General features: G+C 35.6%; 2 protein-coding genes across 3 annotated transcripts; one reads left to right on the top strand and one right to left on the bottom strand.

Annotated features, from left to right (window-relative positions):
• Positions 1-267: 267 nt before the first annotated feature.
• LOC122642070 (DNA topoisomerase 6 subunit B) lies at positions 268-13,176 on the top strand. Of its 2 annotated transcripts, XM_043835480.1 has the most exons (19): positions 268-438; positions 532-584; positions 839-936; positions 1,110-1,215; positions 1,504-1,641; positions 1,819-1,870; positions 2,058-2,122; positions 2,620-2,726; positions 3,222-3,324; positions 3,456-3,541; positions 3,632-3,828; positions 4,550-4,665; positions 4,792-4,877; positions 5,135-5,207; positions 10,787-10,878; positions 10,996-11,134; positions 11,208-11,302; positions 12,352-12,526; positions 12,922-13,176. In XM_043835480.1, the coding sequence occupies exons 1-19, from the start codon at positions 345-347 to the stop codon at positions 13,066-13,068; spliced, it is 2,022 nt and encodes a 673-aa protein (XP_043691415.1). In that variant the 5' UTR covers positions 268-344; the 3' UTR covers positions 13,069-13,176. The 2 variants fall into 2 exon arrangements, with proteins under 2 accessions (XP_043691415.1, XP_043691416.1); XM_043835481.1 differs by lacking the exons at positions 12,352-12,526; positions 12,922-13,176 and adding an exon at positions 12,118-12,313.
• Positions 13,177-15,047: 1,871 nt separating this feature from the next.
• On the bottom strand, positions 15,048-16,404 carry LOC122642323 (polygalacturonase non-catalytic subunit AroGP2-like). The gene is made up of 2 exons (XM_043835760.1): positions 16,282-16,404; positions 15,048-16,013 (listed from the first exon to the last, which is right to left on the bottom strand). The coding sequence occupies exons 1-2, from the start codon at positions 16,330-16,332 to the stop codon at positions 15,048-15,050; spliced, it is 1,017 nt and encodes a 338-aa protein (XP_043691695.1). The 5' UTR covers positions 16,333-16,404.
• Between the last annotated feature and the right edge of the window lie 8,520 nt (positions 16,405-24,924).

Raw genomic sequence — 24,924 nt, 5'->3', positions numbered from 1 at the left:
TACGACATCTCTCCAATAATCTGACTTTTCCACTTATTAACGGTCGAGATTTATTTAATGAATTACTAATCTCACACAATAAGTACATAGAAACACTTGCACTAACGGCATCAAATTTTGTCAATTTCGAGTCCCGAGGTGAGGAAATAACCCTAGCTTCTCGGCTTCGAGGTCGGGTTGGCATGCTTGTCCATGCGAGCTTCGCCTACAATTCCTACGGATGAAACCCTGGCTCACTTTTAACCTCTGAATTTCATGTTAGGGATTAGAGCTTCATCTTGGAAAGGCTCAATTTCTAAAAATCTTCCTCATTTATTTTGTTGTTGATCTTGGAGGACATTTCCATGGATACCGACTGTAGTGGTGAGAGTCCAGTAGAACCGAAGAAGCGAAAATCTAAGACGCCACGAAAAGCGAAGGATAGCGTTCTAAAACAGAGTCAGTTGTCGTGCCAGAGAAGCTCTATATCCATGCTTGATATTTTTAATTCTTAAGTTCTTTCTGTTGAGCTATAATTTGTGCTTTCTGCAGAATCTCCTGCGGAATTTTTCGCTGAGAATAAGAACATCGCAGGATTTGATAATGTAAGTTCTGTCCATATTTTGTTTTTCAACATTTTGATATTAGATTATGAATTTGATGGTGTTCATGTAAGAGTGGTTTTTTGAGCTACTCTGTTTGACACACTATTGTCTCTTACTGATTTCTGCTAATTTGTACGGATTTGTCCGCACTTCTCTTTCTTATTTTCCAATTTGATGCTTGATTGACATGGCAGTATTTCCTTATGTATTTTCAAATTTAAATAATGTTGGTGAATTGAACTTTTGAATTTCAGCCTGGGAAATGTCTTTACACAACTGTGAGAGAACTTGTTGAAAATTCACTCGATTCAGCGGAATCCATTTCTGAGCTTCCAATTATAGAAGTGACAATGTAAGCAGTTGTACAAGTCCTTCAACATATTAATGTAGCCATGTAGGCATCATCTGTACAGGCATGATCTATATGTTCATGATTACATATACACCAAGTTCAGTTATAAACCTTCAATAAATATCAGTTTGTTTGGACAATATCCACCCATTATGTTGACTTTTCCCTGGCAGAGAGGAGATTGGGAAAATCAAGTTTAATTCTATGATTGGACTTGTTGATCGGGAGCGCATCGATAAGGAGCTGTATGATGATTTTGAGACTGCTAAGGCTCGTGAGGTGTGATGCGTCTTTCTGGCTATCTTCTTTTGGTGTTAGCATTTGATATCCAGTGAATAATCATTCTTTATTTTTTTTTCTTCTTGATTCACTGAGCTGTTTGTGCTCAGGATGGAATATTGCATGCTTTTCGCATAAAACTAAATCCTTGTTATTGCTTTTGGGGATGTAAATTTTTTTTTTTTTTTGTGAGGAACATCAGAACTAAAAAACTTCTATTGTTGGTAGATATGAGTGCCATTAGTTTTCTTATGTTTGTCTTGTGGTTCTTCTGTTATCCTCTTGCAGAAACGCCTTGCTAAAGAAGCTCGTGATCAAGAAGTCCAAGCAAAGAGTGCTGCCCTTGGAAAGAAAGTCAAGGAACCCTCAGTTCAAAAGAGCATGAAGGGTCGGGGTGAGACCTCATATTTCAGGGTAACTTGTAAGGTGTGACTCACTATCTGTCACAATCTCTTTAGGCTTGACTTTTGCTTTTGTTATCTTTTACAATTTTCCTGCCTTGGTTTATTCATTTTTACCTCAAAAACTTTCATGTAACATCATCAGACCTTAACTGTTCGTTTTGGGATAAACTCTTGATGGTGCTATGTGGTTTTAATGTAGGATAATGGAAGAGGAATGCCACATGATGACATCCCAAATATGTTTGGAAGAGGTTCTGAATGATTTATTAGACCACTTCTAATTGGCAGTGTTTATTGACTCATTGGTTTAAAATACAGTCTTTGCAAATTGAGCTGGTCCTTTTCTACCTTATGGTTTTTAAATCCTTGAGAATGAATGCTCAATATTTGCCTTCAATATTTTTCTAAGCTTTGCCATAATATTTTGCATATCTGCAGTTCTATCTGGGACTAAATATGGGTTAAAGCAGACACGTGGAAAATTTGGACTTGGTGCAAAGATGGTGAGTTTTCTTTAGCCCTTATAGCTTTCCATTACCTGATGGACTTGTAACTTTAAGTATGCTACAACCATGAATCTTTGATGTCATCTTTGACATTATTAAAATTTTCTGAAGGACCTTTTTTTTTTTAATATTCTGTAACAATATGTAAAAAGAGAATATATAACATTCTGTGTATATAAAAGTTTCTGTTAAACCTGGCAATTAACCCATGAGTATACCTAGGCTTCAGGAGTTACCTCAAAATACTATAATGATCAAATGCTCATCATTACTGATGTAAATTTGTGACACTGTAGTTTTTGTTCACTGATTTTATTCAAAGATATGAAATATCACAAGTAAAATCCAGCTCCCTCACAAGTAACTTTCTTGCAGTAGTGTTGCAACAACAAAGTGCTTCAAACTTCTTAGTTTGCATTTTTCCTTCTTTCATCTCCTAACGACAATGGCACAAAGTAATTTACAGGAGTTTGATCACTCATGAACTTATACAGGCATTGATTTGGTCAAAGATGAGCACAGGGCTCCCAATAGAGATCTCTTCATCAATGAGGGGCCAAAGTTATACTTCATTTTGCAGGCTGGATATAGATATCCATCGGTATGAATGTGAATATCTATATCATGAATTCATAATTTTTTTCCCTAATGGCTTTGTAGTTATTGTTCCACAAAAGTGTGTATGCATGTATGTAGGTGTATATGGATATTCATGAGGACCTAGATATTAATGATGGTCATGTTAGAGTTGACCTCGGGAAAGCCTGGGTTTTCCTTCTAGTAAATGGATTTCATTACAGCTTCTGGCCCCTGCACGCCAATTTTTAGAATGAAAGAAAATGAATAGAAACCTGCATTTTATGTATGGCAATGTAATCGTCACTGATGAGCCTCACTCTATTATATTTATTCTTGATACGAAAGGATTCTAGTCTGAGTATTGTGAATCTAGTTTACTCCCTTGGTGGACTTCGACATCAGTGTAACAACATTACATTGTTATAACTTTTCAAAGTCCAAACTGTATATCCTCCCTTTTCTATTTGCATCTGGAAAAATATTAAAGAACTGATAGATTATTATTTTTGATAATCAGGAATGTTCCTCATATTTTCTTGCATGAGAAGAAAGAGAACACGGAAGGATGGCATGGAGCAGAAATTCAAGTTGTCATTGAGGGAAACTGGTCAACTTATCGTGTACGTAGGACTTATTTGGTTCATTTCATATCCTTTCATGGGAGCTTCTAACATGGCCAAGGTTCCTTAAACAACCTAGTACGTTTGAGGCATTGAAATGGTCTCATTTCTTAACTATTTTGCATCTGCAGTCCAAGATATTGCACTATATGCGTCAGATGGCTGTTATCACTCCTTATGCTCAGTTTCTCTTTAAATTTGTCTCAGATGCTGCAGAGTATGTGCTGTTACTTAAATACAAATTGTCTCTAATTTTTCCTTTTCTAGTTTTCTTTCTAATCTTCCTGTATTTATTGTTTCACTGTAGCAAAAATGCTACTATTCAATTTGCTCGAAGAACCAATGTAATGCCACCAGTCCCCTGTGAGACAAAACACCACCCTTCTGCTGTTGATTTACTGCTTATCAAACGCCTTATTGTGGAAACTTCAAAGCAGAATCTTTTGCAGTTTCTCCAACATGAATTTGTAAACATCGGTAAAAAATATGCTGAGCGTTTAATTGGTAAGTACAAGGATGGTCCTACGCCACAGGGGCTATTCTTCTGTTGACTCAAATTTACATTCAATCATACAGACATTAATGTTGAAAAGTGTGAACTTATCTCGATGGAACGGGTTAACCCTACAGTACTTCATGAATTCATAAAAGATCTTGGAATTACCATCTTTCCAAAATGTACTGATGCTTTGTGGCTTCAGTAGCTCCTGGATATTAATGACATTGCAGTATTGCACCTCTAATCTGTTTTAGGATTGTGTATTCCATAAACCCAAATGGCCCTGAAATGCTGATATTTCTCATTTGAGACACTTTATTGGAAAAGCAGTAACCTGTCTCCTTTTAGTTCCTAGAACAGGGAACTATTACTTATGTGATATACATTTGTGAATCCCTTCTAGCTTTCTTTCTTTTTTCCTTTCCCATAAACACTCAAAAAAGAGATGCCCTAATGCTTGGTTAAGAAACTGACATACATTTGGCTTGAAACCTATCTTCCCCACTACCTTCTTGCCCTCCCAAAAAAATGTTACTGGGTAAAGGAAGCACATATACTCTTTAAAATGGATAAAATATCAAAAGCTCTTCGTGAAGTGAAGAGTGCTTCTTTTGCTGAACTCTGACCAATTTATGCCTTTCAAATGTGGACAAAGATTAAATGTTTGGACATTCACGGACATCACTCTACATAAACTGTGCTTATGAAAATTATTCACTTTTGTAGGAGAAATGGGTCAAGATTTTAGTCAAAAAATGGCTGTTAAATCTCTAACATCTCAGCAAATAGTCCGTATTCATCAACTGTTTCGTCAGGCTAAATTTGATGACCCTAGTGGTGATGTAAGTAGCTTTTAGTCGTGGATTATCAATGCCTTCTCTGTTGTGTTATCGATTTTATTTGCATGTTCATGCTTTTAATGTATCTTGTAAAATTTTAGACTATATACTGACAGATATCTGCTACAGTGTCTTAGTCCAGCAGGGGAGTACAATCTTCGTTTAGGAATCATAAAGGAGCTCCATCCTGACATGGTTGCCACTTATTCAGGCAGGTTGTCTTTGATGTCTTATTTCACAAACTGTTTATTTTGTGACAATTGATCTTTTTCTTATTCTACGATCACTTGACCTTTTGAAGGAAACCTATTCTTTGCCCACAAGATTTAGGTTTCAAGTGATGGTACATGGAAGCAACACCTGAACTTAAGGAAATGTGCTTTAATGACTGAAAATTTTTAAAACATGAGATGCAATACTTCACTGTTGAAGGTTGTTCATAGACTTAATGCTGGCTGCTCTATGACTGCAGCCCTCAAGTTTTTGAAGGCCATCCATTCATTGTGGAAGCTGGAGTTAGCATGGGTGGGAAAGATGTTAAGCAAGTAAGTTCTAAGATGGTAACATGATTAAATATTCCTCCTGAGTGTACATTAGAGCCAAAGATTTTTTTATTCATTGAGAAAGAAGAGACCAATTTCCTATCTAGTGTTGTTTACTTGACTGATTATGTGAATCTGTATGAGTTTTATACACAAGTATGGCTTCTACAGTCGTAGTCTTCAATTGTGTGTTTATAATTGCTTGAATTTGATCTTGCATTATGACTGAACCACTGAACTCAACTCAGTAGACGTTATTGCAACCACTTGAGGTGGCCTGCAAGAATTCTTTTGGGGAAATATCATTCCCCTCCCCTCTAAGTATCCATAATATCAACCCCACCCCAAAGTTTTGAAAAATGATAATGCCCTCCCCTACTACCCCAAGATTCTATCAACAGTACCCTAACCGTTAAAAAATGCCATTAAGTGATGACGTGGGCATTTTCAATTTTTCTAAAACCTTGGATTACCCTTAATATAATTTTATTCCAATTTTGCCCTCTTCAACCCCAAATCCCCTTTGTCATCTTCTTCCCCCCAAAACCCCTTTTTTCGTTTCTTCATCTTCCTCTTCTTTTTCTTCCTCGCACGCCCCACCCCTACAACATTGCTCCTCTGCGTTTTTAGGGTTTTTTTCACGAAGGAAAAAAAACCACAACAAAAGCCAAAAGAAAAGAGCAAGGATTCTCCAACATAAACAAGGAATCATTACTCCGAAGTGAAATTCCCATTTCCACCAATGAAACACAATTAAGATCCGTTTCTACAGAAAACAAACCATCAAAAGACTCAGAAACTAAGTCGCTTTCTCCATTACAACACCGATTTAAATTCCACAAACATCACCTAAATATCTTCGTATAGTCTAGCTCATTCTCACGAGGAATCCCAGTTTTTCCTCTGCAACAAAACAGATAATTAGGGTTCTTAGTCTCTCTGCTTCGCTCTCTCACTTCGTTTTCGAAATCAATTGCGAGGGAACAAAATAGCCAGCTTTCGTTTTCGTTTTCTCTGGTTTCAACAACCCTTTTGCTCCTCTGTTTCGGGTGTCTCAATCGATGCCGGAAAAGGATTTTCCGGGGAGTTTCGGCTTCTGGGGTGTCGAGATTCTTTGATTTCTCTAAAAACCAGTAAGCTTTCAGAGAAAGGTCTGTTCTTAGTCTTCGTTCCTAAAATGTTCGAGTTTCTCAGGAGTCAGACTGTGAGAACGGTTCCAAAACTCTTAATTCTAGTCAGAGCTCAATGAGCAGCGAGAGTTACAGTAGCTTAGGTCGTCTTTTGTTTGATGCTCTTGAAATCCCTACCAAGACGTCTTCTCAGTCTTTGGAGAATCTCAAATTGAAGACCCACAGGTCATCGGATTCTGCCTGGGAAGCCATATGCTTAGCATCTTCTGGCTGAAAAGACGGCTTGAACTACAGAGATTTCAAGCTTGTTCATCGTATTGGGAGTGGCGACCTTGGGCACGTTTATCTCTGCTGTCTCAGGAGCTCCTGCTCTGGCGAAGGGAGCTGTTTTTACACAAAGCATCGCCTTTCTCTTTTTCTTTTCAACAACACCGTGCGAGAAGTAACTAGTAACTACCGGTCAAAAAAGAGAAGCAAAGCTAGTAGAATCTAAACTATATTCTAAGCTCCAGGACTGGAACACAAGAAAACCAGAGAAACGATCCCTACAATGTTTAGAAACTGAGGATTTCACCCTATCTAAGCATTTCCTCTGCTCGTTCTCGAATCAGATACGAAGCGATCCTAAAAAAATCCTGAAGGTCGCGACAGTACACGAAGGAGAAAAAACCACAACAAAAGCCAAAAGAAAAGGGCAACGACATTAGAGGAGAAAGCAGGTATTTACCAATCAATTCTAAGTTCCACATATTCTATCCAAATAGATCGGGAACTACTTCTTGGGCTCTCAGAATTTTGGTGTTTAGGCACCAACACCTTTGTATTTCCATGGGGAGAAGCCACAATGACATTAGAGGATATGATGATTCAGGTGGATTCTCTGTTCTAGGACTACCTGTCACTACTCTGATAGAAAATCCTCTTAAGAAGATAGAGGAGGAATTGATTGCAGAGCACAAACAGTTCAGTCGAAGCAGAGCTGAAAAAGCTGAACAGTCAGCTTGGATCAACCATGGTGGCGGCGGCGGTGGTGGATACAGCCATGGTGGCAGAGGTGGTGGTGGATACAGCAGTGGTGGAGACCGTGGCTACGGAAGAAGAAAGAAGAAGAAAGAAGTGAGGTTAGAGACGAGGGTAGTATCGTCTTTTGAACTGCTATTTTAACACCGTTAGCCACTTAGGGTATGGTTGATAGAATCTTTCAAAAGTAGGGGAGGGCATTATCATTTTTCAAAACTTGGGGGTGGGGTTGATATTATGGATACTTAGAGCGGAGGGGGATGATATTTCCCCAATTCTTTTTTGCCATTATACTCTGTTCAAGGCCAGATATCATTCATGACTTGCCTTACCGCTTTGTGCCAGAGTTAATGATAAGGACATGCACGCATGTATGCCTGTCCTTGTTATGCAGATCCCATGTCAGTTTTGGCTTTCCCTTGTCCTTTTTGAGACCTTAATTTGCATCATATGACTCCTCACCAGTGCATTCGGTCTCCTTTTGGCGCATGTCATACCATTTCCATCGACTTTTAATCACATTGTCTCCAAATTGATGCTACTCTTACCTTTCCCTCTTATCTTTTCCTAGTCCACCACTTTTCCATCTCAACATCCTTCTCACTTACATGCATATGATACATAAGTTGTTTCTTTGTTCCACAACATCCTGCTCTATGAATCATTCCTGTTCTTACAGGTTTGTAGTCATCTTTAGGGAATTTAGCGTTAGTTTTACTAATCAAAAGAAGTACCCTTAATGATGCAGTTCAGAAGAACATGTAGGTCAGCAGCAAACCAGGCCATTGGACTGGACCAAGAATGGACCATTATGTTTAGTTTTGAGTGTCCAGTTGGTTATATGGGTCACAGGCTTTTAGTATTTTTGTGTTTACTATTGCAATGGACCAATTCTGTAAGCTCAAATATTAGGGTTTTAAGGCCTATATGGGATTAGTATTAAGTTTCTATTTTGTTAAGTTCCATAAGAGTTTCCTATTTTGCTTATTTCCATGAATAAATACAGAGCAGGAGATCATACCTACCCCAACGATTTGAACAATTTTTTAAGCTTATACTTTCTGATTTCTCTGAAAGGGAGCATGGCTCTTTGGGACGCAGTAGGAAAACCTTGGTGGGATATCAAGGCTGGAGTTGATGGGATTCCTTCTCCACAGTTAGTTGAGAGGCCTAGTAATGTAGTGCTGTAATTAAGTAGTCAAAACAGTAGCCAAAAACAAGTTCTTAAATCAAAGAATAATTCGGATTATAGGGACAATCCTAGTAGATTTAGGAGAAGATCATATATCAGCTGATATAGAACAACAGTAAAAGTAATCGATTCTATGAATTAGGTTCAAAAACTTTAGGTAAAAGCTTGAGATGATTCTAACAGTTGGATTGATTAATCTCAAAAAACATGTAACATGTAAATCCTAGGTTGAATAGGAATTTGCAGAAAACTCAAGGTCTGAACTTACTTGTTAATGACAGAAATAAAGAAGAGGAATCCAATAAATCCAGTAGAATAATAGCAGCAAAAGAATATGAGCATAAGGATGATCCACTGGGCTTCCCACCACAAAGTGTCAATTGAATCAAACACCAATTCCCTCCTTGATCACACACAAGGGGTTTCTTGATCAAACACAAGAGATCTTTAATGGAGAAGAGAGCAGCAAAACTAGCAACTTATATTTGTCAAATTCGTGTACAATAGCCTCCTTACAAACTTATATCGAGGAGTCAAAAATAGACTCAAACACTAAAAAGAAAAGGTAACCCAATCCTTCACTAATAAGGTAACCTTAACTGACTAGGAAACTAAAATCATAAAGAAAACTAACTCAAAACAAGGTTGGACTTATAGCATCCTAATCTAGCCTAACTAAAACACTTAATAACAATTAAAATTAAGAAATAAAGATACTTAACTAAGTAATCCCACATGCCTAGCGTCTACCCACATTATAGGCCCATTACAATGAAATCCCATTGGATTAAAGGTCCAACACATATATAACCCTACCCAAGGTTAATTTCTAATAAAATAAGCCCAGTTCGAAGATTTATCTGCTTCACCTAACATATCCTCCTCCTTTTTATTTTTTCTCTCTTCATTCAAGTTTCAGATCAAGTTATAGTGCTGATTTACAATTTATTCCTTCCATTGTGAAGTTCCATTGGGCATTCACCTCTGATTCCTATGTGCTGTTACAACATGTTCTCGATCCTTGCCTTTTATTTTTCTACATGTTATCAAATCTGATTCACTAGCTATTTCTGTCCTCCTTAGTCATTAAATCTATTCTGTGTTTCTATTTTGATTTCAAGTTGCTATTTCTATGAGTTATTAAATCTGAACTTTCTATTTCAGCTACTTGCTATTTTAGTAACTCCTTTATATTTCCAATTCTGACTTTCTAAATCCTAGTTTCTGGTTGCTGTTTTCTATTGGTTTCTAAATCTGAGTTTCTATTTTGGTTACCTGCTATTTTTTAGACTACCCCATATCTCAAATCTGACCATTAGATTAACATAAGATTTTATAGACTTGTTCTCCTTGACAAATAGATCATTCAACCTGAATTTCATGCGTATCTGAGTTGTCCCTGTACCTGTGATCCTGTCGCAAGCTGATCTCCCACTGGATTCAGCAGTTCAGGATTAGAACTGCATTACTTAGTCATAATGGAATGCGTCAATCATAAGTCCCTCCTCAGACTCCTGTTCATCAACCTATGTCTAATTCCATGTGTAATATCCTCGTCAATCTCATCCTTACTTGATATTACACATCTGTACCACATATTTATCATCAATTGCATTCATTTGTATTATAGACCTAAAATAACGTATTAAGGGAAAACTTCAAAAACCTGTTCTTGCTAGTAATTGTATCAGATAGATTGTACCATTATATAGAGTGCTGGCAATGAAGAGTAGAGCAGGTGTATGTAGGTCAATATAATTGTGTATCATGTGCATTTTTATATAGAACTAGACAACTAAAGTCCACTTGAAAGTAGCCACTTGTTTCTTTTAGGCTGCTTACTTATTTAAGTGGATATGGATCCTCATCACATTGGTAAGAAGGGCAATGATATGGGTATGGGTGTCCAACATGACGACATTTTATAGATAAAGCTCCCACACTTCACCACATATAGTGGGCAATAATAAATGTAAGCAGAGCCAGACTTTGTGGTTTTCTACGATGTCTTGTTATTGACTGGGATTTTGGTATTAGTAAACCACTGGTAACTTTGGTAAGCATCCCTCTAGCAGTTCTGATCTTCCTTGACAACTAAGAAAATAAAAATTGAAAGCTAATAATCATGTGGTAGTTTCCTGTTCATGTATTCTATTATTTTTAATTGATAACCACTTCATTAGTTAGGTTCTATCAGTGATCATAACATTCATGAAGCATGCATGCTGGTTAAACTGTAGGGCCTGAATATTTTCCGATTTGCCAACCGTATTCCACTTCTGTTTGAGCAAGGGGCTGATGTTGTCACAAGGACTGCTTTGAAAAGAATCAAGTAAGAAATGATAAAGATTAAGTATTTTCATCCTGCACTGTACCCTTATGTATATTTTTAGCAAAATGCTATGGAAGTTTAAGTACAGGAAAGTTCACTGAAGCATTCATTTTCCAGTTGGAATAACTACAAGATCAACCAGACACAAGATAAAATTGGTGTGTTTGTAAGCATTGTCAGCACAAAAATACCTTTCAAGGGAACTGGAAAAGAATATATTGGAGATGATATAAGTGAGATAGCTTCTGCTGTTAAGGTGGGTGACTTTCTATTTATTTCAATGGACTTGACCTAAGATAATTTGTGATCTAACAACAATATTTCTCCAGTATTCGATTCAGCAGTGCTGTGTTCAGCTAAAATCCAAAATAGTGAAGAAAATTCAAGCTCGTGAACAGCAAGAGAGGAAACGAAATTTAAGCAAGTAAGCCTACTACTCATTTATCATGTTTTCAAATTTTCCAGGTAAATTAGTTTATCCCCCAAATAAATTTAAGGATGGTGCTTTATTTATATAATCTTTGTTTTGTTACCTGTTGGTACTAATCAGTCTTTAAATTAAAAAAAGGCCAATGATGTGTGGGTACATGTGGCATAAAACCAGGGCATGGCATCCATAGTGGTTTCTACAACTTCAATGACAACCCATATAAAGGTGACAAATAGCGGTTGGCTTTACAACCTGGTTATACAGGGATCTGTTTGGCATTTTTACCCACTTGAGAAAAGGGTTGAGTTCAGGTTGATTATTATTATTGATACTCAACCTGGCCTAACACGGAATGTTTTGGAAGAACCCATAAATCCTAACCTAGGGTTAATTTTTCAACAGGATTAGTAAACGGGTTAGATTTGTGTTGGATGCTTTGCTTTGAGCCTGTATGATTAACATAACTCATTGCCATGATGCTACCCCTAGTTACAATGAGCCAAGTTGGGTTGACCACCAAGGGTAGCAACCTAGAACCCAACCTGAGCCTGGTCCATTTATTGATGGATTGATTCACTAACAAGAAGCCTGAGGGGACAGGGGTTTAGTTCTGGTTCTGCAGTGCGTTCTCTAGCAAAGAAGTTAGCTTGGTTGCATTGACTATACCCGAACCCAATAAAATATTCACTATCTAGTGTTTAGAATTGCTACAATGAGTGTGCAAACACTTCCTGATCATATCATCTTAATTGATTATTCTCCTTTCTCAGACTTTTCTCTTTCCTGTTTTCCATTTTTCTACTGCCCAAAGAAGCTCTAGATTGGAAGCAACCAATCAAGTTGAACTTTAATATTAGGATATTTTCTACGTGGATGTGGTGGGTTCTATCTACCACACACAGTTTTTGCATCATGTATTCTGCTAGACCTAGGGACCGTCTTAGTTCTCTTCCTAAAAGATGCCCTATATTTTTCTTGTTTGTAACCTAATGATCTCGCTACCATCTGCATGCTCATTATTACTTCTATTCTATGTGTTGTAGGTACATACCCAATGCTACAGGTGCCATATATGATGTCTTAAAAGAAATGGCAAGGCAACACAGTTCAAAGAGGAAACACTATGACGGAGAGGATGTAGAAATACTGAAGAAAGTATCAGCCCGTGTGATTACCGAAGATACACTACAAGAAAAACTAGCTCAACACGTTGAACAGGTGGCCTTCTCTCTGATTTTTCATCTTTCCTGCTTGTCAGCCTTGTTAGTTGAAGTGAAGACCTTGCACTTCAAAAATTAACAAATTATACCACTAGAACATGCTTGAATGATATTTAGTACCTGCATATGGTGGAGAAAATAAAGGGCATCTATATAGTAGGCTTCAAAGGGAAATCTACCCAAGATTTGAGCCTTTCTGGGCTCCTCCCCTACTCTGAATAGGTTTGAACTGGGTGGCTTTTCCACAGCCCAATGTGGGTTTCCCCTTATTGTTGAAATTTAGAGGCACCTTAGGTTTTTCTTTATGTAAACATCTCTTATCATCTAACTTTTCTAATTCCGGGTGTTTTGGAGGACCTGATTTGGTTATTTATGTTTTTCTGTCAAATGTAGGTTGATTATGAGATGGCATTGGATTATGCCACGCAGAGTGGAGTCAGTGAAGAACCAAGAGAAGATTTCTATATTCAGGCACTAGAAGGTGCAAACGAGTTCGTTGACTTCCGTAGTCCTATCTTTGTTTTCAGGCTTTTCCAGTAGGTGTATGTCCATCCCTAGCCACCAGTGAATCCATTCATCAATAAATGTTTCTGGGAAATGCAAATGGTACATTTCCTTGTCTCCTTTTAGGAGGTTTCTCAGCAACCCCACTTCCCTCACCAAACAACTTTAGATAGTATTCCATTCCAATTTCCATTCTTCGACCTTTCCATTCTTGTTTCTATCTTGCCATCTTTGCTGCCCAACATTTTTCTTTAATTAACCACAAGTCCTCCTGAGTTAGGTTTAGAAGTGTTCTAAAGCCCCCATACCAATTTTTTTCTTCTTTATAAACAATAAAGGAATTAAATTTGAGGAGTTAAAGATTTATAGATGTTTGTAGATTAGTCAACTGATTGAGTGACAAAATTACTTAGGTGGAAACTGATTTGCATATCTTACAGATTATGTATATAATATGATTGCTTCCAACAGTGTATGTTTTTCATAGTGGACACTCATTTGTACCTGTCGAACTTATTAGGGGGGGGAAAGAAGTTTAATTTCTGAGCTAAAGAGGCTTTATGCATTTCATGAAATTTAGCACATCCGCACATACGATGAACTATTTCTGAACTAAGTTTTTCAGGATGGCACAGTCCAGTATGGAATCTATGGATGCACACCTTGTTCTGCCATGTGAAGGTGATGTGGTATTTCTGATAATTGGAATGAGAGAGAGATTTAACATGACACGGCACAATTGTGCAACCCACCCAACCTGTTTCAGGCGATAACTATTTAAGATTATAGCCTGAAAGTATAGGGTTTCATCCTCTCCAGTGAGGTGCATTGCCCAGTGCACCTTTAAAGTGCATCAGATGTTGGTCACTGCACTTGGGAGGATAAAATCCAATGCACTTTAAAGTTACACCGTCCGATGCAATGCATCACACTTGAGATGATGAAATTTTGAAAGTATATGTTACATGTGGGGAATCAGTCCCATGACAACTCATCACTGAAGCCTCTAGTTGGCCCCAAAATCTGCCTCATGGCAGATTAGGTGGGATCCACATTTCTTAGACAAGTATATCCTAGGGATTCAAATAACCTGTAAGTTTCAGTCACATAGAATTGGTCACGTAACAGAATAAAGCTTTGAAAATAAAAAAGAAAATCAAGTCTAGAAAAAAAAATAATAAAGGCTAAACATACAACAGAAAATGCTTATACATACATAGTGGTGAATAATTGTGTTTTGCTCTTAAATTTGCTAGGTAGTCACTCTAGACATGATCCATCGCAATGGTTGGAATTGCTAAATCACCTTTCAAAGTGGTGTATGAGATCTTTTCCCCTGTAGGTATTATATTTTAACATTGATTAAGTATGTAAGAAGGTGTTTAGATTTATGTATCTCTAAACAATAATGATGGAATTTAGGGAAGGGAAGTGAAAATTTTCACACCTGAAAATAGAAATTTTTGTAATCATTACCCCATGTGATTGTATAAACTGATTAAATTTATTATCATAATTAGTAATGATACATTTTACAAATAATTTTTATTGTACTTTTTAAAACAAAGGGAATTGAACACAAAGTAAAATTGAATTTAATAACCAAATATGAAATGATTTGGAATTAGTGAAACAATCACAGGGAGTAATGATTACAAAATTTCTTTTCTATATATGGAAATTTTACTTACCTTCTCTTTACTTTAATTTCCCTTGCAAACAAACGAATCAAGGGGAATTATCTGGAAGAATTACACATTCATATGGTCTTTATTTTGATGGACTGAGCATGTTTCACTAAAAATTTTATAGAGTAAATATTTTCTTTTGATTTTAGGTTATCACTTTTTTTTTTTTAATGTTAGACAATTGAAGAACAAAATTATTGAAACTTGAAAGACATAATAAATAAGCAAAATAGGTCATTATTTATTCTTTAAATAGCATAAACAGTGATAACATGTAACACAAACAAGAGAACAGGAAAATAGTCAAATCTTCATATGGTGCTCAACCTATATAGCCTTTGTCCAAATCATTCCATTTTCGTTTACCCAATGACAGACTTCAATCAGGCCAGGACCAAAACCATTCAGCTTAAAAGCAATATGATTTGGATCCCAAGTTGATGTGTCATAGTGGCATGCCATGATCGCGTGATTCACTTTCTTTTGTGCATGTATATCAACTGCAAATACTTTTACTTTTGGTAAAATATGGCAAAAATAGACTTGATATATGAATGGCTGACTATGACATAAGGCTGGTGGTTGAGAAAGGTTTTCATAGATGATTTTCACAGTTCCAATTGTGGCATTCTCATAAGATCCTTCAATGCTCTCAGTACTCCATATAGATAGACTCTGCCCTAGATTCTCGACAATAAAATCGATGAGATCTTCTGCAGAAGTTGCACAAATTCTCGGCTCTCCTGGAATGGTGCTTTTCTCACATACCTCAAGGGCTTCTTGAATAAATTCACTCATCTTTTCATCCACCACACCAAAAATATTCTTCAATTCCTCCATCCGTGTAAAGGAAAATGGGATTTTTGATGCCAAAGATCGTGGCAAGAATGATTTATATGACATTTGGTCCCTTAGATCAGGGATAGCCATGACACTTCCCTCTTTCACCATTGATGCTCGAAAATATGGCAATCCTCCTTGCTTGGCAACTGATAGGGGTATTGCTGCTACTGCATCATACTTCTCTTTCTCAGCATTCCACCTGGCTATTGGTGGCAGAGTTGTGTTTTCCATTGTCGTCTTCACCAATTCATTTGTAGAACAAGCAATATTAGCCTGCTCACAGAATGAACGTAGGTGGGAAGCCAATTCATTTTCCTGTATAAGTTTTGTAAACACTGCAACCTGATGGGGGCTTAATGGAGAAGCCTTTGAAGAAAACCAGTGTGGAGGTTGTGGAAGACTAATATGCTCTTCCCAATACTTTGAGAAGGCATTTTCAGCTTGAGAACCCTGCAATTTCATTGGGGGAAATTGCAACCAAATTAGAAACATAAAACAGGAAAAAAATAATTAAGCCAACTGTTCTTTGTGCCAGGGTGTAGGCTGCGCCCAGACACATGAGGGTGGGCGAAATGATCACCCTGCCCCCTGAATGGCAGACCCATGTGTCTGGGCACAGGTTTCTGGGCGCAGGCTGCGCTGCGGCACAGAGAACATCAGCCCAAATAATTAATAACACATTGAAATCAATAGACAATGGAAAAACACCAATTCTTACACTAAAGTAAGCTACTATCAAAAGTTGAAATAATAGAATGTGATGCATCATGGTGGTATTGTTTGAACTGAATGAGGTGTTGGGTTTGTGCCCCTTAGTGAGAATGAATTGGATTTGTTGTGTGTAGAGTAGGAGTTGTTTGAGTTTATATAGATGAAAATTTTCAAGAATACCAAAAGAAGGGGGGAAATTTTTGTTAGCTAATCTCACTTTTTAGAAAAAATTTAGTCAAATTGATTTAAATAAGTTTGCTTTATTTGATAAAATGGTCCTATAGAACCGAACTAGTTTTTGCCAAGTGAAACTATGATGTGTTAATTCCAATTTTTGCATAGTGTGGTGCAGTTTTGATCAGCCATTTTCAAATTTCAAAGCCAAATTGAACCTCACACGCCCTTGTATTGGCATTTTCCATTTATTTTTAATCGATTGGTTTTAATTATTTTCACAAAAGTTTTCCTTTTAATAGATATTTAAAGTCTTATTTTGCCATAAGGTAAAATCCAATAGACACCAAAACTTGACATTTAAGTAAGGAACCCTAACCCCCACTTGCCGAAAATTTTTGGCTTCACCTGAATTGCCACATTGTAAATGCTAGGCAATAGAGGAAATATTGCTCCAATAAGGCATCTCAGTTAGGACTAAATTTTGTAAACTTGATGCACATGATCATCCATCCATTTGCAAGATTTTAGCCCAATCTGTTTTTCCCATATAGAGACATAATGTCAAAAGTTGCTTGACAACTCAAATTTGATGAACTTGAGCCAACCATTGAAAATACAAGAGTAGATACCTATCATGGTGGACCATACAATTGAGATAGATCCTGATGTTTGATTTTTTATAGGTGGATTAACCGAAGTAGGACAGGGTGTCCTCCACATGGTGGATATAGGCAATTTGACTAAGGCTCCGTTTGGTTGCAAGGGGAATTACAGGGAAGGGAAGAGAAAATTTTCAAACTTAAAAAAGAAACTTTTGTAACCATTACTCCATGTGATTGTATAAACTACTTAAATTTCTTACCATATCTAGTAAAGATATATTTTACATGTAATATTTATTTTACATTTTAAACCAAAGGGAAATGGATACAAAGTAAAATGAAATTTAATAACCAAATATGGAATGATTTGGAATTGAATATATTGTCACATGGTGTCACATGGGGTAATGATTAAAAAAGTTCTTTTTTTAAGTATGAAAATTTCACTTCCCTTCCCTTTAATCCCCCTTGCAACCAAATGGAGCCTAAGCAAACCATAAAAAAATTCCTTTCATGAAGGGCAATTGGTGTAAATAAACGCTTTGGATTTCTTTCTACTTATTTTTTATATGACCTTTTCAATCATGTGAAACCTAAACTTTTGTAAGGTCAGATAATGACTATACCCTTCCCCCATGGCCTCTCAACTCGCTGTCCAACTCTACCCATCACAAAATTCAAAATTTACTCCAACTTTTGGAGTCCCTATGCACCCAAGAAAAAAGGCATTTACTATCCAAAAAAATTATCAAGGAAGATATAGAGTATAACCGAATTATTAAATCACTTTTACAATAACACCCACTAAAACATTAATGTATGACATAAACAGTCGAAAATGCTGTGAACTGAAAAAAATATTTCCTACCTAAAAAGGGAATTACAAATGAAAACAAGAAAATGTCACTCAAGAAAAGTGTGTTCAACAAATAGAACCCAAGATTTTCTCTTTTAAAAGGTTATGGATCACTCAATTAATTAATTTCTCTAACATTCCTGACTTACCAAAAAGTGGGGTTTTAGATGTTTTCTAAAACAAAAACACATTGCTCAAAAAGTTGATGTCCCAAAGAATCCTTTTTGTGAAGAACATCAGCCATTAATTTTTTTTTAGGTCAAAATAACCTCCCACATGGTTGGTTATAGGAACAATTCAAATTGCCACCATAGGAATCAATTTTGAGATTTTTTAACCTAAATTCATGACCATGGAAGGAAAACTTTGAGAAGAGAAATTAAGACAGAACAAGAATTGGTATAAACAATTTAGGCATAGCAAAAATAACACAGTTAGTATTCAAAGAAATTTTGAAAGTAGATACATTATGATGTCTAACATAGCGACAAGAAAATTTTTCATCTTTTAGAAGCTTCGTTTGATCGATAGGCATTAGTGGATATCTCTAGATCTTTACCTAATTTTGCCACATAGAAGTGTGATATGGAATTTTTTTGACCATATGGATATTTAGAAAATTGGCTAGGGTTGGTTACATGTCAAATTTAAGACTTAGCTTCAATACATATGCCTCCCATGTATTGGCATATTCATTTGTAATTTCAATTGTCAATGTCTCTTTTTTTTTTTTTAAGTATATTTTCATTGAATTTTTTCAAAGATTTATTTTGCCACATGATCAATTCAATAAAACTTGACATATGAGTAGGGGAACTAGGGCTCTACTTGTCCACAAAATTTTTAGCTATATCCAATATGTCATGCAATAGATATTTGTGGTAGTCTAAAGGATACTATTGGACTACCAAAACTTCTCCCAAGGTTTATAATAGATATGCATAAAGAAAAATATTTTTCCCCATCCCATCGTCTTTTCTACTCAATGCTTCAGATGAATGCCAATACCACCTCAAATGAGAACAGAAACCTCTCATCTCAACTATAATTCCTCTAATAAGACCATCCATTCATAACATTTTCGCACTCCAAAATCCTATAACATCTTATGTTCACCCTCAACATTTTCTTTTGATTTTAGGTTGTCATCTATTATGTTAGAAAATCAAAAAACAAAATTATATTGTATATGAATATTGCTTTTAGCTAATATTGTTTTGGTCCTCTAAGTTTTTATTTTTTATTTTTTTGTACACATGACTAGTCCGAAGTAGGACATTCTTGTCCAAACATTTAATTTCAATGGAGGCATCCTCCACTTGGTGGATATTAGCTAATTTGACTAAGCGAACCTAAAAAAAAAATTCAGTTAATGAAAGGAGATTGATGAACCCATTTGACTTGTGTTTATTTTTGTATAAACGTTTCAATCCGTAAGATCTAAACTTTGGTGATAGGTAGGACTCACTATATTACCTAATGCATCTCAACTCTACATTCAACTCTACCCATAACAAAATTCAAATTTTACTCTTATTGAAGTAGTTCTTATGCACCCAAGAAAAGGACATTCAATACCGAAAAAAGTTTCCAAGGAAGATGTATAGTACAACCAAATATTTAATTCACTTTTACAATAACATAAACAATCCAAAATGTCGTGAGCTGAAGAAGTATTTTCTGCCTAAAAAGTTAGGGGGAGATTTTCATGCATGGTCGCATGAGAAGGGTGAGGGTTGCAATGCATCAAATAAAGGGGGAGGATTGGTCTTTTCCACCCGTTCTTATGAGAGATGTTAGGGTTTAAGTACAAGGTAGTTTAAAACAATACACCCTGCATATCAAGATTAGAATAAACAGGTTGCTGTCTATAGCTAGTATTTATAGGAAAAACTAGGGTTTTAGGTTAGATGAGCTCTATCTAGTGGGGCTCACCACAGCTTGATTCTTTATTTAAGTAGATTTATATTATAACATATATTAGGATAAGGAATATACCCAACAAGAGAGGGACATGATTGTGCATGATGCATGGCCATACTCAGATTCTTTTGCCAAAAGTTAATTATAAACGAAAACAAGAAAAGTGTGTTCAACAAAAAGACCCAAATCTAACCCTTTTGAAAAGTTATAGATCACTTAATTTCCCTGGCATTCCTAACTTACCAAAAGTTGGGATTTTTAGATATTTCCTTAAACAAGAGCACATCGATTAAAGTTGATGTCCTGGATTATATTTTTTGTGAAGAACATCAACCATACCTTTTTTTATGTCAAAATAACCTCCCATGTGCTTGGTTATATGAACAATTCAAATTCCCATTGTAGGAGCCGATTTGAGACTTTTGGGCCAGACTTCTTTACCATGGAAAGAAAACTTTGAGAGGAAAATTTTAGCTATAGCAAGAATTGGTAAGAACAATTTAGGCATAAAAAGATAGCAAAGCTGGTTTATATTCAAAGAAATTTTGGAAGTAGATAAATTACGATGTCTAATGTAGCGATTGGAATTTTGCTATTTTGAGAAGCTTTGTGGCAAAAGCTTTTTGACCAGTAGGCTTTAGTGGGTATCTCAAGAGCAATGCCGAGTTTTGCCACATAGAAGTGTGAAGTGACAATTTTGATCGTCTGGATATTTAAAAATGGCCATGGGTTAACTACACTCCAAATTTTAGACTCAGATTCAAGCATATATCTCTCATGTATTGGCATATTCACTTGTGTTTTCAACTATATATCAATGTCTTTTAAGAAAATTATATTTTCCAAAGATTTATTTTGCCACTTAACCAATTCTATCTTAGCTAAAACTTGATACGTGAGCAAAGGGACCTTGGGAGAGAACGAAAAACTCCATGCCTATCCCACCTAAGGGAGGTGGCTATCTGCAAGAAAGGAGAGAGAAGAGAACTCCAAATTAAAGGAAGAGAAGAGAAGTAAAATGTGCAAATTAAACTCCTCTACTTTTTCATGTCTATTGTTTTTTAGTTTGGCCAATTGTTTTTTCCTAATGTTACTCTATTTTTCAAATGGTGAGATCCCATTAGATAATCCACCTAGTTTTCTGAAGTGATAAAGTTTCTATTTCTTAAATAAAGCTATTTAAATATAAGGATATTCAAAAACGAATATAACATTGATTGGAAACATAAATAACAAGTGGGAAAAAGTGTGGATAACTAGACGAGGGCTTTATGGGGAATCTAAAAAAATACATTTTAGAACAGTGAACAGGAGGGATAGAGAGAATATTATTTCAATAAGGCTTGTACAACTAAATTAGGCTAGAGCATCCTCATTGGAATCATATGGAAGATGGAACATGATTTATACACGCAAAATATCTTTGTCATCCAAATTAGAATCCACAATCCTTTGAATACTATCAAAATTTTGAATTAGAAAGCTTCGGGGCAAAATATTATTGTCACAAGGGTTTGTTGTTTTATCTAACTTCACTAGACATTTATTATGCCATGTGGACATATGACATGTCCATTCCGATCGTTTGATAGAGTGAACATGGTCTAGATTAGCCACATATCAAATTTAAAGTTTAATTGAATCAAATACCATCATTTGATATTGGCAAGCGACTCGTATATGTCCATGCATGTGTATCAGTTTTCTAGACATTATTATGCACTCGACCAATTCCAAGTGGGAACACGATCTATATTTTAAAAAAATGTAAAAATGAATGACCCAGTTTGTCTTGTGATTATTGAAAACATCACCTTTCATTGTTATAAAATATTATACACGAAACTTGTCGAGCATACCATTGTGCCAAATGCTTCCTTTTGTATGTGCATAATCATAGTCATTTCCTTTCTTCCACAAAATAATAATAATAATAATATTCATTTCCTTGAACAACCTTTAATTAACAAATAAAAATCCCAATGCCATCACTTGCACGAGAGGCCACTTGTTATATTTTGAACCTTTTTTTTTTATATATTTTTTGATGCAGTTGTCAAGGGTCAATTGGCCATCAAGGCCCCATAAGGAGGCAATAGAAGACCCACAAGAGATCAATATGTTACCCACATGGGCTCCACTTCTTGGAAAGCAAGTAAATATGGACTTGGTGTCGCTAAGGAGACTAGAACCACCGATCAAGCTCCTAACGCAGTTCTTCCAAGGGAATAGCGAACCACCAGGGCAAATCCTGGATCAACTTATATTTTGAACCTTAAAATCTAAAACAAAGTCACATCACTTTTAGGGAAAACTTATCTCAAGGTTGTATATTATATCATACATATTAAAAATAACAAATCCCTTCTATATGATTTCATCAAGTCAACATCTTGACTTCCCAAGTTGACTTGACTCGTATGACCCCCAGTCAAGCAAATATTTTGATTTGAAGCAAAACTTATAATTCAAAGTGGTGAACACTAAAATTGCAAATTGTGATGGGGAAAACTTTGGAATCAATTGATATATTTCTATTCAGGATTGAGTTTCCCTTCACCCATGGTGAATGAAGAATCTCATCACCATAGGCATCTAATTATTGAACCAAACAAGTGTATTTGTGATTGAATAATATTGTGTGCGGGAGTTAATGATGAACCCAAAGTCAAATTATAGGGTCATATCACCAATGGAGAGTTGAGATATACCAAATTTTACATCTAATTATTCCCTTACGTGGTGGTTCATTTGGTTGAGATATACCAAATTTTACATGTTACCCATATAGAGAGTTCTTAATTTATCCAATGGTAAGAATGCCAAATCATCTTGCCTATATATGCTAAATCATCTTGCATTCTTGCCCATGGAAAGGAAAAAAAAAAATGAGCACATGAGAATTGTTTCTTACTACGAACGAGCATGATTCACTTTTTTTCCTGTAAGTTATTATGGAATTTTCTTTTGTGAAGCAAATGAAGTCTCAATATCCTAATTAATATGGTTTAAAGTGAGTTGGTCATTACCATCTTATAAACTAAAGGGATTCATCTTGTTGTCACCAAAATGGTAAATTATATATTCGTATTTGGATTGCCCCTTATCTTATACAAAAACTTGTTTAATGTGTACAACACATGGTTTTCAAAAAAAAAAAAATTAAGTGATTTGTCATTATGTCATTATTAAAAGTTGTACATTTTTCGAGTATAAATGTGAAATAACATGATTTACCTTTGTAGAAAAAAATATGTTGTACTAAGGACAAAATAGTAAGGTGATGAGTTTTCTTTTTCACCAATCTTGATTATAAGATTTTCTCTAAACTAAATTGCAATGGTAGCTTCATATTTTTGTTTGCCTCATTCAATCAGGAAAAAAAAAAAAAAAACTGTTATGAGCTATTATGTCAAAATTGAACAAGATTACCCATTACAGGGTTTTGGAGAACTAATAAATTAAATGAACTAACCCAAGGTCCCAAACCGGTGTGGTTATGTTATTGATGTGTATCTTCAGAGATTCATTTGGAATTTACCAACAAAATAAAGAAAGAGATTCATTTGAATATGAATAAGTGATTTATACATTTCACTCAAGAAAGAATGGCTTTTGGTATGATTCTAATATATTATTTTTGCCATGTAGTAGAATAGAAGGGCACAAATTTCGTGGAAAAGTATGAAATAATGGTCCCTTATTCACACGAAAAGTTTAAGCCGGAGTGAATCTAGGCTTGTGAACAATTAATCATTAAAAATCAGTGGAGAGGATTCCCTATGTGGCTATGTTGTTAGTGTTGAGAGGAATCTGCACGCCACACCAATAGGTGCTCTGAAAAAGGTATCATCTATATTAGGTTTAGATTATTAAGAATAAGTGAAAACAAATAATAAAAATTTCAAAAGAGAGGAAAATTGCATAGTGGCATTGTGGCAATCTTTTTTCCAAAAATCTATTTTATAATCAACCTTTTAAAAAAGTGATTCTCTTATTTTTTTTTATGGAAACAAAGAAAACTTAAATTAAAAAAAATAAAACTATGACTATGTACAAGAGTGTTCATATCATCAACAATTCATGAACTAAAAAAGAGTCTTCTCCTTTAAGGCTTTTTCCGCTAAACATTTGAACATAAAAATGACTTCATTGTCAAATAAAAAATAAATTATTTGTTCACTAAAGTAACAAAAGATGTTTAAAAAATAGCAAAAGAATTCCAGGGCCACCAATTCTTTTCCGGTTCCACCACCATATCGTTTAATTGTTTAGAATCTGTTCGAATGTGTTTCACATTCCATCGTAACTGACATGTTGTTAAAAGACCTTTGAGAAGACCATGAGCTTTTGCCTCTACAAGCTGACTTGTTTGCACACAACCCAACTCTATAAAAAAGAAACGACTTAGCTAGGTATAATGGACCATATGCCCAACCTGAATCTGTTAGAGTATTGTTAGTAGTTCTTGCACACACCAAAATAGGATAGCTTAAGTTGGGTAAAGAAAAGTTACTTGAATTAATAGTAAAAAAATTACAAATATCATTCATGTGAGAATTAACGGAAAATACAAAAGGAGATATATGAAAGTCACCAAATAAAAATAAGAAGTAATAGCCACAACGTACACTAAAGAACCATGCACGATCTCGATTCATCAAAGGAGGGGAGACAAAAAAGAATAGGAATAATGACAAGATTGCGATTCTCTTATGACACCCTTAAGGTGTCAACAATTTGTAATCATACTTTTTCCCCTTTTAGAAGGTGGGCTTTGGTACAACAATAAGGTTGCTCCATTGCAACCTGGTGGTCAAGAGTTTGAGTTCGGACACAACCTCTCCATGAAGTGGAGGTAAGGCCGCATATATTATGACCCTCCCTAAACCCCCAATGATGGAAGCCTCGTGCATTGGGTAATACAGTAATATTATCATTTTACATATGTATTCTAAAGATATGACGATCATGACAGCTTTTGGCGATGACCTAACGATAAGTTATTTTTAAATCAATTTTGGAAACTCTTTTATACCTCTAACTTAAATAATTTTTGTGAATGAAACAATGGACAATTGAAAAAAGGTGT

This window comes from Telopea speciosissima, chromosome 10 (genome assembly GCF_018873765.1).
Source record: "Telopea speciosissima isolate NSW1024214 ecotype Mountain lineage chromosome 10, Tspe_v1, whole genome shotgun sequence".
Taxonomy (NCBI): domain Eukaryota; kingdom Viridiplantae; phylum Streptophyta; class Magnoliopsida; order Proteales; family Proteaceae; genus Telopea; species Telopea speciosissima.
This window is presented reverse-complemented; position numbering and strand designations above follow the sequence as displayed.

Coding starts and splice junctions, on each gene's coding strand:
- LOC122642323 (XM_043835760.1), bottom strand. CDS start 16,332: ATGATGCATCACATTCTATTATTTCAACTTTTGATAGTAGCTTACTTT. Junction 16,014..16,281: donor TGATAGTAGCTTACTTTAGT/GTAAGAATTGGT, acceptor ATGAAATTGCAG/GGTTCTCAAGCTGAAAATGC.
- LOC122642070 (XM_043835480.1), top strand. CDS start 345: ATGGATACCGACTGTAGTGGTGAGAGTCCAGTAGAACCGAAGAAGCGA. Junction 937..1,109: donor CCAATTATAGAAGTGACAAT/GTAAGCAGTTGT, acceptor TTTCCCTGGCAG/AGAGGAGATTGGGAAAATCA. Junction 3,325..3,455: donor GAAACTGGTCAACTTATCGT/GTACGTAGGACT, acceptor TTGCATCTGCAG/TCCAAGATATTGCACTATAT.